Below are 21,466 nucleotides of genomic sequence, written 5' to 3'. Positions count from 1 at the left end.
CTAATTAAATTTCTATAAACACTTTCTAACGTATTCGATTGTTTTAAAATATGAAAGGCTACAATAATCTTTTATTTCAATTCAATTCAATTTCGATTTTCTCGAGAACAAAGCCTCAAACGAAAAACTTTTATTCTATATTTTCGACTTCTTTTTTCGCGTAGAATCACCCCCTTTCCGATTGTACCACCAGTTACCAACCCCTCTGTATATTGTATTCAATTTTCCATCTACAAGTTACTAGATTATATATCATCTCCTAATGAATTAATTCGTCGAGTGCCATAACCGTTTATGTAAGAATTAAAGTATTTAACTCTTAACTGCTATTGCGAGACCTTAGATTACTCTACTTCTTTATCCTATCTTAGACGAGACTCCCCTGGTTGTCCTAATGTCGTTCTCATAACGTACAATGAACCTTATAATAGCAATTTATAATCTCAGATTGGAATCATTCGTTACGATTAAGGGTCAAATATTCAATGATATTTCATTGGCCAAAGTATAAATTGAAACAACGAAGAGTAAGAAGCCTGAGATTCACACATGTTGGCAAAGCGTATCACAAATTCCTTGAATGTCAGGGTAAATAGCGAAGAAACCTTTTGATGCTTGCAATTAGTCAAGTCCAGACGTGCAAACCATTCTCGTTTTACCGACCATCCGCAGCAGCCATCATATTCTATCAAGCTCTGTAGACCCACTTATGTACGCCACTTCAGCAAACCAGTTTAAGAAACTCCAGTTTAGACATAATTCATACTCAACACTGCCGTCTTCCATTAATTTGAGAGGCGGATAGCCGACGGTGAAGCTCGGTTCCAACCTCTATAAATAACCTGGCAACTCCTATTTCTTTTTCTGTAACATTGCTTCGCGGAAAGCCAAAGAAAATCGCCAGACCTCGAACAACAACAGGCTGTACTATACATCTTCAGACAAATATGCACATTCGACGAAGATTCTATCGTATCTGGCAACCCGTGTTAAAATTGGTCTAGCGAATTTTTATCTTTTCAGGAGAAGACTAAGAATGAGAATGATAAGAATGTTGAAGGAGAAAACGAAATAAAACAATAAAATTAGAATGTAAAAGTGCAACACATAAAGACAGAAATATTTAAAAGATAAGTAGATAGTATGCACACATATGTCGTAAGAAGTGTACTGTAATATAAAAATACACGATGATTCTTAGAAAATTCTAGTTTCGGCTGTTTTGTAAGCTTGCAATTTGCTGTTCAACCTAATTATTTATCTGATATAACTATGTAACAACTCTCCTCGCCCTTCCCATCGCTTAGCTTTTCACTTATTAAATATATTAGTTTCACGGTAGAGAAAGTTAAGGATGCCCATAACGACGAACACGGAAACAACAGGACGTCTAATAAAAGCGGTCCTCGAGAAGCAATTTTAGATTACGGAGGGACGCCATTGTCGCCTATCGACAGCCGATTAAATTACATCGAGTATTGCTTGGAACGTGGCGTAGAGCGAGGGTGCGTCGTAGATCGCGTCGAGTTACCGCCTCATATAACAACGCCTCCGTACTTTTCGTGCGGATAATCGAATTACTCTTCAGCCAGTTTGCCCTGATATCAATCCCCTGTTCGCCATTTGCTTTTTCGTTTTCTCGTTTCTACGAATCTATATCCCGAGCCGGGCTTGGCTCTCTTACCATCTCGATGAAACACCTCGTTTCCGGCAGGCTGACTCGCCTCTAAACGCATCAATAGAAACGAAGCCGCGTCGATTTTACGCGCGTTCGCCTTCCAGGGGTGATATTAAATCGGGAAATATACATACATTTGGCGGAGCTTCTGTTTGGCTGAGTTTGCGCATGAATTCCCGATTGAATTCGAGAGGGTGGCAAACGGGTGGCAAAGGAAAATGATGCTTCCATACAGTCCGGGTAGTTTCTTTCAAAGTTCTACGATTTGAAACTTTTATTTCATCGGAATGTATTTTGCGGCTTGCATTGAATTTTTATCCAGGTTATATCTGCAATATTAATCTTCTATCGGTGAATTATACTATAGAATAAGTGAGAAATTGCGAGAAGATAGGTAACTGATTCAGCGTACTGAAACAAGAAGAAAAATTCGTACAACATATGCTTGATACGATCTTGTTTTCGAGTTACGGCTTATTTTGCGTGATGTTAGACATTGCTTAGATCAACAATTTTTTAAAATCTCTCGTTTATTGAACGTCAGTTGGCAATGTTGAGACTCTTCATCAACACAACGATCAAAGTTGCAGACGAATTCGTGTAAGTTGTTCGAACAAGTTCGACTGTCTACGCGATGCATTCACATGCTTCTATCGAAGCTGGACCTGTTCGCTTCGAGCAATTTCTCTGAAGACAGGGAAGCAACTGTTACAACACAAATGTTTATTTGAACTTTTCGTCTTATTTTAATGTGCTGAATCAGCTCCTGCCGTATTTATGTTGTCGACGTCCTGGGTGGAATTTCCTCCTTGAGTCTCTCGTGGAAAGAATTTCTACGTTTATTAAAAATATTTGTTTCAAATAATTAACTTCGTCGACGATTATACGTTGCGATTATACTTGCTGAAAATCACGGTAGTTTCTTTAGTAGTTCAATGTTTAATTAAAACTTCTAGTTAATAACGTATGACATTCGAATAATTCTGTGGACTCTATTGAATTTCTTTGAAAGCAATTTCTATTTTTATCCAAAAATGTGTTGAACATTGCACTTTAATAAATGGTTATACAATATAGCAGAGACATTGATAAACATTCCAGAATTTGTTGGATTTTTTGGAAGCCCAAAACAGTAAGGAAATTGCGTTTGGCCATAAACGACCCAGTTCGCCAACAGAGGGTTAATATTGGCATGCGTTTGTCAGAGCGCAGGCAGAAATATTGTTACCCCTTTTATGACGTGTTATGTGTTTCGTATTAATACTTTGTTGTTTAATATTTCGCCATGCTTTTTACAATCACGATTCCCTTTTACAATAGCTAAATAAAAAATGGAAAAAATCGCAAATTCCAACGTAACAATATTCTATACAGAACATTGGAATAAGTAAATGCTGAAAACTAAACTACCGACGAAACTGTTTATAAAAATAATTGCAGATAATTCCAAATAATTGCAAAAATATAAAAATAAAACAGTCCAGAGAATAAACATTCGAATATGCCAATCCACAGGCCTCGACGTATTACTTATCGGTAGATACGTTCTTCGGACGATCTTACCCTACAGAAAGACGCATGGTGAATGTGTTAGAAACGCACGAACGCGTTCCGTGGCAGAGAAGAACGGACCAGAAGAAAATTTCCCGTTCGCTGGTTACTTCGCTCGGTAATTATTGACAAGGGGCTGCAAAGTTAACGAGAAACGCGAGTAAGCCGGCGGAAACTCTTACCGGAGATTTACAAGGATGTTGATGCAACCCAGAAGGCAGGTATTTCGTTGATGTACCACCTTAAGTAATCATACTATCGAGGTCGATTTTGTTAACTAAAGCGTTGAATTCCGTGACGAACACGTTGAATAATTCCAATCGTACATTGTAAGTACATGCTCATTGTAAGTACATGGCTATTCATCGTTGGCGCTCGAAGGTCAGTTGTTCTTCGAACTTCTTGCCGCGTGATGATCAAAGTTTGAAGTTCATTATGGATCACGTAGACTTTTCTAACGTTTCGTTGTTCGTATTTTTTCATTGGTTATTTTGAGTAGAATAATCGGGCGACTTTCGAACTTCTTCTTGAATAATGGTCACAGTATAAATGCTATGGTACTACTATCAAACAAGCTGTTTATAATAATTGGTAATTCTTCTTTTTCCTCGTTAATATCGGAGAAGATAATAAACTACGAATTATTTTTCTTGAAATTCATTGGGTCGAGTATTACTAAATACATATTATGTATAATATTCCTGCAATTTTTTATTCGGTACACTGTCACGGTAATAGAGTGGTTACCAAAAGATCGTTCGTCAACAGGTTGACATTAATTTATTATTTATTGAAATCAGCAATTGTCAAACTACAGAGATTTCGAATTCTAAACAATCAAACAGCAAAAGATTAAGATTCGATTCAAAATACCTGCCAGTTCGTTCATGGAAATACCCAAACACAGTAATCGAATACCTCGGTCCTTCCTCTCTTTAAAATAATTCTTCGTTAAAAATTGCACGTGAAGAGGAATAGCTGGAGGCAGCGAACAGCGAAAGGGAGAAAGCAAACGGCTCGACTCGAGGTAATATCAAGGTAATATCAATTACGGGTAGAAAGCAGGAGCGATCGATCATCGACGATAATAAAGAGCTTCCGCCATGGTGGAACGCCGGCAGAAAAGCGAGCGCGTGTCCCATTTAACGAATATTCGTATCATAACGCGTCAACCAATACGCTTTAACGATTCTTCTTCGTTCAAACTATCTCGAAGATACTTTGAGAATTCGAATTTCCCGCGTTTGTCTACCGCTTGATCGCGATACGGTTATCGTAAATTCGTATTAAGTATATCCACCAGGTCCAGCCGATGGAAACGTGGAATTTGGGTCAGATGGCATCCACTAATAAGCCTGCAACGCTAATAGGCTTACTCGCCAGGTACAGCCACACCGTGATGCACGATAGGATGAGGTTCCGTATCTCTCGAACCAGATTAGTGGCCTATTCGAAAGCTTACACGTGAACCACGCGCATGGATCTTTCTGGATATGAAGCTGAGTCTCGAGCTTTTACGGGTTACCTGCTTCTCTTTAATCGAGTTTAAGTCGCATCGCAGCCTTCTATCAAACTCGTGGCGCCATGGAGATTCTCTTATTGATTCTCCTGTGCGTATACCGCTTTTGATACACTTAAATTGTGGTATACTTTTGCGCCTGTGTTTAATTCTTGCGTGGATATAAATGCGAGGAATTAAGTTAGCGATCGAAGTCCAATTTATGATATTGGTGAATTTTATTAATGAATTAGCGAATGATAAAAGTGTCAAAGTGTAGAAATTATGAATTATGGATGTCTATCGTATAGTGTTATAATTGTCGACCTTTACAGGTGATCTGCTCTTCTTTCATAGAGTTTAAATCACGCTGCTGGTGTTTGACGACTGATTTTCGTTTGGATTAATGGAGTATAGAGTTAGTTGGAGAAAATATCTCGGCAGTAATTAATACTCGGTGGTAATTCAATCGAGCAGAAGGCAAAGGTATTCATTTGTGGCTTGAAATCTTTAGAACATAATGATAAATTATTTAACTGACGATTTTAACGGATGTCCAACGTTTACGTTCAGAGTTCCGAATATTAGTGGATTGGAGGGCTTGTTTGAGATAAAATTAGTGAGGATTGTACGAGTACTTTAGCTACCTTCTTGGTAATGCTACCTATTCATAGAAACACGCGGTGCAAGTGTAATGTTACAGTAGTAGTTGTCTAGTTTCATGTAATTCTGCATTTAACATAGAACGCTTACCAGGAAGATTAAAGGACGCGCTAGTAAAACGTGTAGCAGATGTGCAACTAAGTGTGATGTTATACAAGTTTCGGAAACAATCGTACGAAGCGTTTTAAACTATTCAAACGTTAGAAAAAATTATTTAATTTTTTCAATGAAATGGCGTTGAAAGATACTTAATGTTAATTTATTTTCTATAAGCATCACCCACGACTTTATCGTCTAAATTACCAAATGCAAACTGTAACGAAGTACTTCAAAACCAAATTTTATGAAATAGAATATTTTGCGTTGAATTTAATTTATTCAAATAAAATTTCAATAAAATTAAAAAAAAAAAACAGATATAGACGCGTGTCCAATATTTTATGCGTTGAAGTCCTAAATCCTTGGATTGTAGAGAACCAAAAATCTACCGAATTGTAAATGTTATCGCTTAATCGCGTATTCTATTTATGGTATTGATGTGTTCGAATTTGGAAGTGAGAGTGTTCGCACAATGAAACTTTAATGATGTGATAAAACACGGTGGTGTATGGAAGTTGATAAAACTCAAGAGCTCAATGCAGTTTACGTAATCGTTAAAAATTTTATATAGAAAAATTGCATCTGCGACAGATCTTTTGATAACGAGTGGCTAAAAGTTAGATTCGGTTATCATTGATTTATAATCGTGGCCTTTTATTTTTAACGGTTGATCAGTTTTTTAAGATAGATATCGTAGGAAGTAAGGCTGCATTCTTCCAAGCTGGCTGCAATGTTTGACTAAACAAGATTGCCAGATTAATGAGCCATATTTCATGCGAAGAAGGAAGAGTGATTTATATCGTAGGATTACAGTTCTCGAGTCTCTGTCAGTGCAGCTGCGTTTCAAGAATCCAAGAATTCGGGATGAAATGGTTACAATGTTTGTAATGTGAGCGTATTATTAATTGTTAGCGTATTACCAATAATAACTCCAAGATTCTGAATTTTAGTTACGACGTTAAAGTTAATATTAAATAATTTACAAGTGCATTTTTTATACCATGCGGAAATCTTACTAAAATACATTTAGTTAGATCAAGTTCCATCAGACTATTTCTACACTCCAGGATTCCAGTCTTAAGACGTCTCATTGAAGATTTATTGTTTCATGGATGAAAAGATAAATTCTATATATTAAAAAATCACTGTTTCATAAGTGAAACAAATTTTCGTACCAATATATTTCACATTATACGTTTTAAAAGCTATGAAAAGAGACTATCATTGGTAGGACTTCAACGTAGGATTAATACTCGTATTTTTACGTGATAGTAATGGCCTCTGATAGAAGCGTGTATCGAACGACGTCGCATAGAAGGGCGTTCTATAATTTCCCGGGCAAGAAGTGCCTCAAGTATTTCAAATATTCGAAGTTCACGACGCCCTGAATGCTGGCCGCGAAGTGTACGCCGCATACTTTCCGCGGCGTTTCTCCTTTCAAGGGAAAACTTGTGCGGAAAGTTCGCGGAGCTGCGGGGCCGAGTGCCGCATCGCACAAAAGATTCGATTTGAATTTCATACCGGCGATTATGGATGTAGATTTCGCCGGTGGCGATTCGATTCCATTCTAGACCGCTCGGAAGTCCGCACGATTCTCGCGTTTCCGTCTAATGGCGCGGAACTCGAGACGTCAAAGACTCGTTTCTTTTTTATTTTGAAATTTTTAAGTAATCGTAGTGTATAAATTATTGCATTGTGCCACGTAATTCTTGGTAAATATGATTTCTTTCTATTCTAAAAATTGAAATTAATCCAAGTATTTGAGTCAAGATTTCTTGGCATCCTGCTATCATATGTGTAGCGGCACATGAGTCAACGGAAGACGCGAATCGGAGGAGACTCATATTGTTGTGCCTTGGAGTGCCAACGTTATTTTGAATCGTCAACCGCAGTTACATTTGAACTTTTTACAATACCATCGGTCGATACAAATAGACGAACGTGCTCTCTAGGACGAATCATTATAGCGAATCATACAGCGAGCGTAGAGTTGACCAGTAGTATTGAGCGAGCGACGATTACGACCGGCATACACTATCTGTGTATTTGTATTTAAAGTGACTTTAATATACACTGACTATTACAATTTTATCACTCGTCTATTTAATAAACCAACATGTATAGTAATATACACCTCAGATGTATAATAAAAATGGGCAAAAATAGATATGCTTCCTACCTTTTAAAGAAACATTAATAGTTGTATCACTTATGACGAAATTTATAATACGTATTTGTATAGAACAATGTTCTCTTGCTACATGTGACGAATAGATAAAATGGAGAGTTAGTAGGACTAGGCTATAAGAATGAAAGGAAACAATCGTCGGTTTTGGCATTTGTTCTATAACATTTATTACGTTGCTCCCTTGTTTCTCTTATCATGTAGAGAACCAAGAATTGTATTGGTGTAGAAGTCGGTCATCTACTATTTTTTATAAAATAATATTCTCCGTTTATTGCTACACAAAATTAATTACAATTCTCAAGATGTCTAAGTACACTGCTATGATTTTTAAACCTATATATATGACATTTTAAGTAAGTGTCTCTCGAGCTACACTGCCGATGGGTTAACAAGAACCTTCGCATCTTAGAATCTCCTCGCCTATTAACCGATGTTAATTCTCGTAACTATAGGGTGCAAGGCCACGATGCATTATGCGGGGTGGAATTAGCACGTCGTCGGGCGCGAGACTTCGTCCGATAAACCATTGACCATCGACCCTTTCGCCACAAAGTCACAGTCGAGTCGAGAGTGATCGATAAACCGGACCTCCGGCATTACGAGGCAAACAGCGCGATATTACGCCACCGGTCACGTACATCAAGACGAGTTTTGTCGGGCAAATTGCGAACGGAAATAGGCGTGCTGTGTTTCACCGTTAAGCTCGAAACAGCGTCGCACAAACACAGAGAGAGAAAGAGAGAGAGAGAGAGGAGAGGAGAGTTTTCCGTTCTCGACTCGTTCGTCGCGATTTAAAGTGTTTCGTGTCGCGAGACTGGGCACGAAAAATTTGTTACGTTCGTTCGTTTCATTTCATCGTCGACGACCGACATTAATGTAAAAACGGTGTATCCTCGCTGGCTGAACGGCTGACCAGAGTCGAACAACATGTTTCCGCGATAATTCTGGCGTATGGAATGCTGTATCGTGGATAAGCAGAAACTTCCGGCGGAATTGAGTGCTTCGAATCGATGGAAGATTTGTAATTCGGATGTAAAAGTTTATATATTTATGGGACATTGGAACAATGGTAGATAAAGAGTGCGTGTTATAGGTAAATATAAGTTATTTAAAACAAAGTTGTTGTTATAATATCGAGAAGTTGAGTCTATTTAGGTTCCGCTTCTTTAGTTGTGTTTCGTGAAGATATGAATTTGCATAGATATCAGCAATTCATATTCTTAACTAAATTTCTGTAGCACCTCGAGACTTGGAATTTATGCAGCCATATTTTAAAGTACTTTAAATTTTGTTTTATCTACTAGTCGCTGTTGAATTGTATTAGCGCACTGTTGATACCGAGTAACGTATCGAGGACAAGTACCTATTAATTTCTAGATTTTCGATTAAAGTGGGAAGCTACAATCAACTGTAATTTTGGTCTTCGTAATCAAATAAAATCCTGATCATAGTTAAGTAGAATTTAATCCATTTATCAACGTTAATCTCATTTGAGGATGATGATAGAATATCGGATAAAGGATTAAATCTCGTGGTACTGTTTGATCGATATATACCGTTATAGTGATGAACCTTTTAATACCAATCTTAATTACACGGAATTAAGTGTGTTGCAATAAATTAATTGTCTATAAAATTCAATAGATATTTCGTCCCTCGATGATAAAAATCCTTTATAGTTATAATTTCTTCGTCGCTGAATGAATCCAATTTTCTTTTACTACATGCCGTAAACTATTTTTCCATTCAGTCTCGTCTTTCCTATTTTCCATTACGTTTTCAACGAATTTTCCAACTCGAGGGGAATTTAATCCCTCAAGGAGATCTAAACATTATGAACTGATTTACATACTAAAGACTAAAAAGATCTGGCGATCCCGATGATCTTTTAAAGCATATCAGAAACGGATGGTCCCATCTATGCGATTGATGAAATCTGGATTAAGGGTGAAAAGGAGTACTTTGAAGACGAAAGGCTGAAAAGGGCGCATTTCTCAAAAGCTTCCAGTTACTCAGGCTTCGGTAACGATCGATCCCGATGAAGGAATTCTTTCATCGTTCTCCACGAAACGAATCTTCCCTGTCGGCCTCTTTGAGACACAGACGGATTATCGGTAATCGTAAAAATGCCGCGCGATTCATGCCAAGTGGAGCAATCCGGCCGCTTTTGTGCGACACAACTAACACGACGACATTATCTCGTCCACTGGTCTTCTTTATCCTCGTTATACGAAGAAAAAATGGCTCGTTCCTCGAGCGGAACGCTCGATAACGAGGCGTTCGTGCTAAATATAGTGGAATTTTGAAAAAAAGAAAACTGGCCTCCATTGTTGAGATAAATTTATAAGAAATACGTATTATATTATATTATATTATACTTTTTATTTTATAAATTTATATATTATTGTAATGTTACCAAGGTTTTCGTCTAACTTGGTATACACAGTGCGTAACAGAACGCATGGGAGTAGTTCGGGAGCTGATCGTAGAATTTAAAAACAATGAAAAATATTCCTATAAACATATGTTCCATCTGTCACATATTGAAGATGTTGAAATACTAAGGTTCGGACTTAAGTCTTCTCAACAAATTCGGGAAACATCAGGTTTGCCCCGAAATGCAAAGTGGTCACTCTGAACATCTTCCGCAAAATCAAAACAGAAAATTCGTTATATCTCGTAAAAGAAGACGGATGTAACATATGTTTATACAAATTTTTTTCATCGTTTTTTCATGATTGATTATCCCCGCAATGGGTCATGTTCTGCTACACCCTGTATGTTGATGGTCCAGATATTGCAAGCAAACTAACGCTTATCGTTAGTAGCTATACTTTGTACTATATTAATTTTTAACAACGAATAAATTAATATCCATTATTCTGAACATGTCTAGCCACGAAAGATCTTACATTGATCGACTGTAACTGAAAATTTTCTATTTTGTTTCAGTCTGATTCGTCGAGATACTAGACCAGAGCCAGCAATCAGGTGTTCGACGTTGAGAGGCGCAACGCGATTGCCCTCGGCGCCGGATCATCGTAGCGAAGCTCGTTTGAGGACGGATCCAAAAGTTTTGGTCTTCGTAGAAACGCTATATTCCATGCTAGGCAAGAACATAGCTGAACTACTCGTCTCCAATCGAATCAAGTGAGTACGGCGAATCTTTCGTCTCAAACATCTGAAAATCTGGTAGATTGGAGATCACAGCGGTGTGCGTAAAGATATTGAGAGTTTAAATTCACTCGCCTAGTTCAACTTCCAACAATTTCGAAATTGATCGAGTTCTAACTTAGTCTCTGTCATGGTACAAGATATAATCGACTCTTTGTAATAATAAATGTAGAAAAATGTCTGTTCTATAAAAGCTAGCGATAGATTAATTTACACCGCTATGATTCTTAGCCATTTGAAACATATTTCAGTTTTGCATGCAATCGGAGCTTCTATAACATCGATACTTTTTGATTAACAAGTAAATATCGGGGAAACAAGGGCAATATGGAGTAACTCCATTGAGACCGAACGATATTTTCCGATAGATAGTTTCCCCTAGTTATCGTGGTCGAAGTTTTTACTAGCAAAATTCATTGGTATTCGGTATGCCGAGTGAGATACCCTTGTTTTCCATCCGAGTAAAGGATCACAGACGCTTCGTCGCGGTTGGGAAAACTTTATCTCGTTAGCGTTTCGCACGAGAAACGAGGAAATTTTTCCCCCATGTTTCAGTAGAAAAGGATATTGTTCGTATCCTAATAGACTTCGTTATCTCTCTGATGGTGATCTCCATTATTTTCTTTTTTTCTTTTTTTTTTTTTGTTTTTTACCTTTCCTTTCTCTGTGATAATTAAAGACACTCGCGCACGTATTTATCGTTTGCCAGTACATTATGTGACTATTATCGAGGATTGCGAGTTTGCGACAAACAGGGTACAGTTTATATCAAGAGAATGAGAAAAGTAGGGAATTTTACTGTTAACGAGCCTGGTTAAACTCGTTCTAGTTAATCGAGACAAAATGGCACGCTAAGTAGCCGCGTGCTTAAAGATCCTTGATCTTAACTCGATTTAATTCACGTTTAAGATGTTCTGCAGTCTGTTCGCGTGTTGTCTTGCCATTATTTAAACTCCTTCGTACTAGCGGCAACTTTAAACGACAGCAAGGTTGTACTTTAATTTTTATATTTATTTATCTGGTCATTTTGAGAATTAGTTGTGGATGTAATTACGTGGAGCAATAATACGTTATATGAAAGCACGTTATTATTACGCATTATATGATAGTTGACGCGATCAATCTTATCACAAACTATAAAATTGAATTTATCTTTAGAATAAAATTGAAACGAAAAATCGGTACATATATATACTGATACTATATAGGGAGTTATCATACTAACAAGAACTAAATTATATTTCCTCCGATAAGAAATTTTTTAAGAAGAAAAACGAGTTTTGATCAGAAATAAACTAACGGGCGTAGCAGAATTTATTATTGATAGAATCGCCTCTTTTTTATATAAACAGAATTTCCAAATCTAAAAAATCTGGATAAATTTCTATTGGAAGAAACTAAAAATAAAAGAAACCACCCCCTAAAAGTCGACCTCTATCAATCGCTCGCGGTGGTTCGGAAAAAAATTACAGAGAAGGTGCAGCAAGGGGTGAATTTAACGCCATGAAAGCCCTTAATACGAACCGAGTTAACAGAGGCCTTGAGCCAGAACCAGTTCACCAGATTCTTGGATAATCGTGCAATAACGACCGGCTAATGCAACATGATGGCTAGCCAAGCCTTGATGACATCAAGAAATTACCATGAACACGACCAGTTCGCTATACGAATACCGTAGATGGATTATTTAGCAATTTTTTTTTATTGGAAAACGTATTAAAACGAAATACATATCTAATGTATACTTAATAATATAAATATACCTAAATATTCGCAGAAGATATTCGATCGTCTGTATTAGAAATCTCGGACTACAATGAACTTACAATTTTCCTTCACATCCTAATCTCAATCTATGTAAATATTCAACTATACTTCGCTATGTATTGTAACTACGCGATTTCCTAAATTACACTAAAACATTAGCTGGTCATCAAACATTAGCTTTTCTTTCACGCCGCAATCTCAAACACTCGATCCTTCTACGCATCGCTAACGGTTACGACTTAATGATTTTAGTTAGTAATGAAGAACATAATTCTCTAAATTCAATCCAAAAGACACGAAAGAATACTAAAAATATAACGAAATCACTGGCGAGATTTCCGTTCCTAATATTCTCGCCGCCCCTAAAGTACAAAAAATTACGTAACATTAAAAGAACGCCGAAACTCTGCCAAAATAACAAATAGAGACAGATAGGGCTAACGATACACAACCACCCCTGCGTAGAGCTGGATGAAGCGTCATAGGTGGATAAAGTGACGGGGGCAGAGAGTATGACAGGGAGCATGGGAAGTTGCGTGGTCTCTGTGTATGTATGCACGTGTAGAATGGTGTGTTCGAGCGGGACGGATCGGTGGTGTAACGCGAACGGATGGCGTGACAAAGGGATGTGTAAGTCGGATGGCGTGAGATAGACACGTTCACCTCGTGTGTGTTTCGTGTGTGCGTTGCACACTGTCGTCTGCCTGTCATCCGATAATCGGAAAGCCAACCGGCGCACCTGTACACGTCCGACTAACACGCGCGCGAGAACCACCCCTCGCGCGGAGGTAGAGAGAGAGAAAGAGCCGGGGCCAGCCTCTCGTTTGCTTTATCCGGTGCAATTTCATAATCGATAATCGAGGCCGACGCGAGCAACCGTGCCGGCCAAGCGCTATCCACTCGCCGGACAACATTCAGCCGCGTTATAGACTGGCTAGGGAAATTTTGTTTTCGGAGATTGCCGACTGGACAGGGCACGCCTGTGTTTGACCAAGCAATTCGACCTCTCTCGCCGAAGACCCACTACGCATATAACCACCGAAAGGTCGTGTTTTCTGATATTGCGGTTGGAAAGGTTTTTGGTCGAGGGAGCATTCGTTTTTCTAGCCTTAATATTTTTTTCAGATTTTTATTGAAATCGTGTGTTTCTCGGCAGCGTATGTTTAAAAGGATTGAGCATAGATATAGAGATGCCAAGTAGAATGGATCTATGGTCAGGCAAGTTTATGTTACGTGTAATGGCAAAACATGATGAATAATTTGTATATTGAAATTTTGATGAAAGGATTCATAAGACAACAGTAGAAACATTGTAATTATTTTATATGTTAATATTTTTATCTTTTTCCTGCGTTCTTATATATTCAAATATTTATTATCCAAGGGAACATAGATTATTTATAGAAACTTGACTTGAATAATGTGTTAACCGAAAAGCTCTTTCATTCATCAGTAATGTTTAATCACTACAGGTTCCCAAATCAATAATTTTGGTGTAAAATGTAATTTTGTATTTACTTACAGGAATATTTAACGAGCTTAATTTACTCGTTCACAATAAATAATGCGGCTAAATTACAACCATGAATAGAAACTGTATCTACGCTACACATTGTACAACAAGATAATTTGATCGTATACACATGTCACGTACATAATTTATATCGGTGAATGTTGTATTCGAATGAAAGGAAGATACATTAAATACCCTTATGAGAGAGCAAATAATGTGTCATACCCTGCTACAATATTTCATTCGTGCTAATGGCAATCTTCAATTCCGATACAATATTTTATAGTAGGTCTTTTTAGACTGATTGTAGCTGTTACGTTTAATATTTAACTATCGAATACTTGCAAATATAAAATTACATTTTACTTTAAAAGATATTAATTTTTCACTTTTACAACATTTTTTGATCACCTCGATGATCAAATTTTTCAAAATTATAGTCTTCTGTTTCTTTGACACCATATACATGAAAAAAGTAATATTTATATCGTCAATAAAAAAATTGTCTTTCCCATAAACTAGTCACTGGTTACGTACACAGCTCGATTTACAACTCTTCGCGATCGTAAAAGCGAGGCAAATAAGCAAAGAGTATCATGGCCCGAGCGTCGCGCAGAGCTCGAGTAGAATGATTCCGATCGTATCCAGACAACTCTATCCATCACGCGGGACGTTCGCCCAGCGCTGCCACGTACAACAATTCATCCATTACACCGATTACCCGTACCATTCCATAAACATTGGTTTCATCAAACGTAGTTATTAATCATTTTATCACGGCAGATCCCAAGGATGTGTCAGTAGTATCGTATGCAATAAAGAAAAAGAAATTCAATCCGTATGACACGGACTACCTCGAGACCGCCCTTCTCGTGCATAAACCATTCGATAAAACACATGGAACAGAACGTAAGACAAAAACTGGCGGGGGATTTATCATTTATGCATTCCTCTTGTTTAAACAGCCGCATATCCTCCAATATATCAAACGCGTCATAGACAGTGACAGTGACAGTAGCATATTTCATCGATATGCTCGAAGCTATCCTGTTTCTTATCCGAAAACAATGTATCAGGTGATATCGATCGGGTCTATCCCTTCGTGCATCTCCACTCTAGTTCAGCCCCCTCTATCTCCCCTCCTGTCGTTTTGTCGTTATTTTTTAGCATCCCTCCCCCTGTACTAATGCAGTCTGCGCCGCGACACTCGTTACCCGTGACATCGACACGAGAGCGGACACAGGGTAAACGTTCCACGGCCCGTCGCCAGGGGGTGAAAACGCTGATCGACCATCTCTTTCGTACATTTTCCCCTTCCCTTTCTTTTTTTTTTTTACCGTACGCACGCCGTCGCTTCATCCCTCGTCTCACGACAACGCTTCAATTTTTGTTCTTCGTGCTGTCCTTGATATACACCCTATGCGCCCCGAAGCTCGTTGGAAAACAGAAATGAACAGTGGCGTTTGTGAGCCGAGATGTAAAGTGAGAATGAAATGCAATGTCCAGGATCGGTTGCAGGATCGTTTGTTTCCAACGTTGTGAAATCGTGTTCGTTAATAAACTGCTCACTTTTGCGCATTTATAAGGAATTTAAAAGTGCAGAAGTGCACAAAAAGCGAGTAATAGGAAAAAGTGTATAAAATATTCAAAGTATAGCGCCTTCTGTGATGCTTGTTAAGCAAACGAATTTTCTACCAAGATCTTACTTTTTTAATTACATTCTCAATGATATAAATCTGCATAAAAGTCCAAGTATGAAATAGCGCGGTTCTTAGGGGACGAATATACGTCATTATCATATAGTACTGATAGTTTAGTTGATTTCCTATATATTTTAATTGAGTTATCATGGACAAGAAAATATTTTTTAAATATTAAATACATTTTTTCCGAATTGTGACGGTCATAATTGAAATTGCAAATGTAAAGTGGTAAAGGGATTATTTTTCGATCTCCCTAATCTTTAGTTTCTCTAATCTCTAAATGCTATTATCTATTAAATAATAATAATAGTAATAAAGAAACTAAATCTAAGCCTAATGCTATTATATTTTTTGAAAACACCAACACACCCCTTAAAACATAGACGGTTTTACCAATTATCCGAAACACGTGACCGCAATTTTTACGTAATTTGGACAATAAATTTAGATTTTGTTTCACTCGAATCAGATCAAAAGACATTAATGATAGTGGTAATAGTCTTGTTAAGTCAGTGCACACACGGCACAGAACGTAACATCATAAATATACTACGTTTCGTAGTGCTCGTCGTGACGCTTGTTCCTGCATCCCGAGACATGACGTACGAGCGACAGCGGCTGGACTTCGCGGATTTCCGTTCGAAATAAATATGTATCTGCCGGCTTGGTTTCCGACGTGGCTGCTCTTCCAGGCCTATGAAAATATGCATGCATTTTTGAATTTTTTTTTTCTTTTTTTGGTTTTTCCGGCTCGTGTGATCACGACCGCCGTGTACAGGGAAATTATAAATTGCAGTAGGCGTGGAAATATTACGTGATTTTTCTCTTTTTATTTGTCAAGGATTGGATTCTGGCCAAGTTGTGGAGGAATATTATTCGAGTAAATTTTTTCAAGTAATATCTAACGGGTACAATTAAGAAAGTGATGAAATTTTTATCGAATGTGAGATTAATACAAAATAAGCGAAATTTGATGAATGATATTAGAGATTAAATTATAAATTATTTTTTACATTACATTATTTTACTTTATTCGTGTAGACTTTCTCGAATCATGTTTACCAATAGAGAATAGGATTAAGAAATTGGATGAAAATTAAATTAGTTTCGTTATGATCCTGAACCGAACAAACATCCATCACGAAGGATGATCCCATTTCCCAAATTCGCTAGAAAATAACAAAGAGAAATCTCTTCGTGGATCGACCAGGGTCATAAACGAAGATTGTACGAAGTATGGTTGAAAAAAAAAGAAGAGCGCTGTAGTGGAAATAAAATATCGAAATATCCATCAAACGTATTCGATACACTATCCTAGCGTATATATATTTTCTTTTGTTTTCTCTCTCTCTCTTTTTTTTTTTTTTTTTTTTGATACAATCCTCTTCTAACTCCATCAAGCAAAACGAATCGAGCGTTCGATTTTAAGCACCGCGCTCGATTAAATCAGAAACCAGAAACAGATCCACCGACGGGTTAATCAGGGATCGAAACAAATTACGGGCGAAACGTCGAGCAGATCAAGGGCGGCCCTTGCCAATTAGAGGCCGTATTTTAAACTAATTCCGAGGCCAACGGGCTGGTTAAATGCCCTCCGTGGTTTTCACCTAATTATCCCGAACGAGCCGAGCAATCAGCTCGAACAGTTGAAAAAGTCTCGCGCTACCCTCTGGTTGTCCGCGTTTTCCCTTCGTCCTTTTCACCTGGTTGTCCCGTTAATTCAAAATCTAGCAGCGGAAAACTATCTGTTCTCGATGAAATCGAAAATAGTTAGATTATCAGCTAATAGCACCAGAGTTGTATTACGTATAACGAGTCACACGAATATTCGTACCCTCGCGATCATTAAGTTCACATGATTGATATTCTTTAATAGTATACACTCTGTGGTTTATCAATAGCAATATACAGCGGTATATAATTAATATTTCGATTAACATATCATTTATCGAGAAATAGCAACTCGTTATAATATTTAGAAGGAATTTAGACAAATCGTCGTATACGATAATATAGAATCAATAATTATGAAAGTACGAATGTTTCTGTGATTCAGCGTGTATTATGTATACGAAATATGTATATTATTCATAAAATAATGATATTTGCTCTGATATAACACGATTTCCTGTAACATTTCGCGTTATAAGACGGTTATCCGTGGAAACAGAGTACAAGAAGATTCATTAGTTCTTGACGGATGGAGGTGGAAATTGATCGAATCCACTCAACGAGGCTGAGGACCGTAATAATTATCGCCATGCTCAATTACGCCCGATGCCGCGCCATTCGTTCGTGAAATCCTTCTTCGTTCGCTCGTCCTGGCAATCAACCTCGACTTCCTATTCTCCAGTCTTCCGGGGAACATCGTCTCCTTGTATCACCTAATATCGTTTGCTTCTCGAAGCGCTGATGCGATTAGTATCCGGTAGCAAGCAGCAGAATGGCTGGAAGAAACGCCTGTCTCGATTCAACATTAGCGAACAGCATGGCCAAGTTTGTAGAACTTTTAACGTTTGACGGTTTAAGTGCACTCTTGGAAATATTTCAAAATATTTCCGAAGAAACGATGAAAACGTAAAGTGGCAGTAGATAGGTAGATGAGTTTGATTACTTAAATGTACAGGAAACTTAAATAAAACATCATCGTTCGGTATATAATTAGAATTTTCAACAGAAATTTCGATTCTCTTGTGAAAATTTAATCGTATTTCTGATTTGCATTAATTACAGAAATAGATCGCTAATCGTTTATTATAAACGTTAGCTTCAAATCAATGACTGGTTTGTCTATATAAATAGCTTGTCATTAAAGTATCTTTAAAATTAAACCGCTCCGCAAATTAGATACTATAAAATATCCAGTAAATCCACGAACTTGAGCCACTGGAATTAACTAGCCTCGTCGTTAGTTATCTGTGTACGATTCAGCCACAAAGATTCAGTAAAATCCTCGATTGTTTCGAGATATCGTCTTCATCATGGAATGTACGTCACACGGTTTTCTCCCTTTGTAGAGTGTTCTTCGTGGAACGTCTTGGCACGACTTGTCCTCGACTGAATTTCGCGACGGAAGGGTGCCTGAACTGTTTCACGAGGCAAGACAGCTTAATTGTCTGGGCGTCTCGCGAAATTTACTCGCGGTTACGCGCACCCTGTCTCGTTGACGATCCCCAGAAAGGAAATCGCGTAATTAATACACCTCCAAAACGTCACGAATCCAACTTGCAGTTACGTTACGCGTGTAGAACCGGCAGGCGTTCTCTAGGAATGCGCAAAGCAGATAATTCCGAATTCGTCTCTACTCCTAACATGCGTTGGTACTCTTCGAAGAACACTAATGGCAACCTTCGTTTACGAAGAATAAATTCTATAGTCCGATGGAACGATCTTCATTTACTTGGTCGATTAAATTCTATTAGATTCTTGGCTCTATTAAAAGTAGGATAGAATAATTCTGTTAAATTTAAGATGAAAATTTTTCATTTCACGGAAGATGTCTTCCTCGAGGAAATGAAAGTATGAAAGTTTGCAGATGAACGGAGTATAATATCGGAAGATGTAGAAATCTATTTTTCTAAATACTCGATAATTATAGGAATTTACAGTTTGGTCAAATTATGTTCAGATAATAGCCGTCTTTTCTACCCGTTTATTGTGATTAATATTTCACACGTATACGTAACTACGTGCTTTCGAACACTTCAACACTTCAACTTCAACTCAATTTCAACTGAAAGCTGCTTAAATTCAAATAATTCAATTTGTCCGAATGATGCTTCGGAATAAGCCTTAAGATAAAACTTGGATGAATATATTTTAAAGTTGGATGTTGAAACAGAGGTACAGTAACGTACAAACGAAGTAGACTTACAGAAATTTTTCAGATTCGTATTTCTCGTTGACGTCGACACGAAGATGAGATAGTTGCATACTCTTTAGAATGCTGTATTTCAACGTATACGTGAGTCAAAACAAGCTCCTAATCTAGCGACCAAGACGACCAACAATCAACGAGGAAAGCGGAATTTCATCGGATACCTTGCGCTTCGCGTTGTCCTTTGTTCCGCAATACCGTCAGCTATTCGAGCCTCCATAGCACCGGTATTTTACGAGCGAAAAATCCTTTAAAATGATCCACCCGCCGGTGGAACAATTATTTTCGAGCACATCGCTGGCTCTTCTCTTCGAAATTCCGTCCTACTTCTTCCTCCATTATTACCCTCAACATCTGCATCTTCGTTTCTTATTCGTTTCCCGTGATTTACGAAACAAATTGTTCCAACCGTATATTTCGCAATTTTGTTCGTTTTTAACAAAGAGAAAAAATCTGATAACACTTGGCCTCTTTAAAATTTATTACGCCATCGCAAAGAGTAGCCATTTCACAGTTCTACTTTTACTTCGTTAAGTTAAAGAGTTTCCCTTTTTTGTAATAATGTATTTTATTATGTTTAAGATTATTTTATTTGTTGTTGAATACATTTTTAGTTTTATAGCGATTGTCGAGTGGTTTACAAGTGGAAAGAGAGTTTACAAGTCGAAGAGTCTCGTTGAAAGACTGTAAAAAGTACTTTATGAAATTTTTAAGTTTCATGGCAGTTGATGAATGACCCGGTAGCACGAAAGCTTTGTACTGTAAATTGTTGCGGCGTAGCCCGTACGGCGTCGAGTTTTCGGTTAGCCGCTTGATATTTATCGAAACTATCTTTTAATGCCAATTTAGAGGCAATTCTGGTGCTTGCAATCTCCGCTATAATTTCTTTGTCAGAATATTCTTCAAACCTTTCTCTCGGAATCCTTCGATTTCTAATAATATTGCAAGAAACGGCCAATGAATAAAAAGGATGTTCTCGAGCAACAGAGTGAAAATCCAACGAGTCTAAGAACTACGATTGTAAGCTTTTTATTGTTTCTAAATAGTTAACATTCGTCGCATAGAGACCAAGTAAAAAAACATAATATACAATAACGAAAAGAAGAAAGTTTAAAAAGGAAGAGATACGAAAAATCACGATAATTTCACAAAGCAGAATTGCAACATTTTGAATTGAATATAACGTCTGACCTATACTACTCCTATCCACATACAGATAACACCGGAGCACTTGTAAACCTGTTAAACCTTCGAATTCTCAATTTCTCTACTCGCAATTCTCACGCTATCTAATCCACGGAAACTGTTCTTGCTCCCTTAAATCGAAGTACGAAGAGAGGAAGACTTTTCGAAGTTACAATCTCGTTCGATCGATAAATTCCGTGTTCGTACACAGGAATGAAAGTACGAGGGCAGAATGTGGGTCTTGGCTTGTTCCCCGAAGACAGCGGTGGGTTGCACGAAGAAATTGCTGGGACGGTTCAAAGAAGCAACGAGATTAGAAACTGTTATCCGCTTCCTCGTCGTATAATCTGCACCGCGGGCGTTCGCGGACCACCGAGTCGTCGTCGTCCTCGTGCAACCACTTGCAGAGACTCTCTTCATCTGCTGCAGGCGGAAGAAGTTCCCTTTTCCCTTCAGTATCTAACGTTGATCGACCTCAAAGCCCATTTGCAGCGAAGAGGAATCGAGTAGAGAACTCGCGAGAATCGAAAGGCAAGCATGTAAAGGGGATCAAGGCGATGGGAGAAGCAC

At 37.8% G+C, this 21,466-nt stretch overlaps 1 protein-coding gene across 3 annotated transcripts in view; it reads left to right on the top strand.

Annotated features, from left to right (window-relative positions):
- Positions 1-21,466, top strand: part of LOC100643169 (bifunctional heparan sulfate N-deacetylase/N-sulfotransferase) — a 368,987-nt gene that overhangs the window by 303,220 nt on the left and 44,301 nt on the right. For all 3 annotated transcript variants that reach the window (XM_048409530.1, XM_048409529.1, XM_020864817.2), the window contains one exon: positions 10,630-10,827. In XM_048409530.1, coding sequence (XP_048265487.1) covers positions 10,630-10,827 — 198 coding nt within the window. The remainder of the gene's footprint in view (positions 1-10,629; positions 10,828-21,466) is intronic.

Source organism: Bombus terrestris, chromosome 10 (assembly GCF_910591885.1).
Source record: "Bombus terrestris chromosome 10, iyBomTerr1.2, whole genome shotgun sequence".
NCBI classification, from domain to species: Eukaryota; Metazoa; Arthropoda; class Insecta; order Hymenoptera; family Apidae; genus Bombus; species Bombus terrestris.
This window is presented reverse-complemented; position numbering and strand designations above follow the sequence as displayed.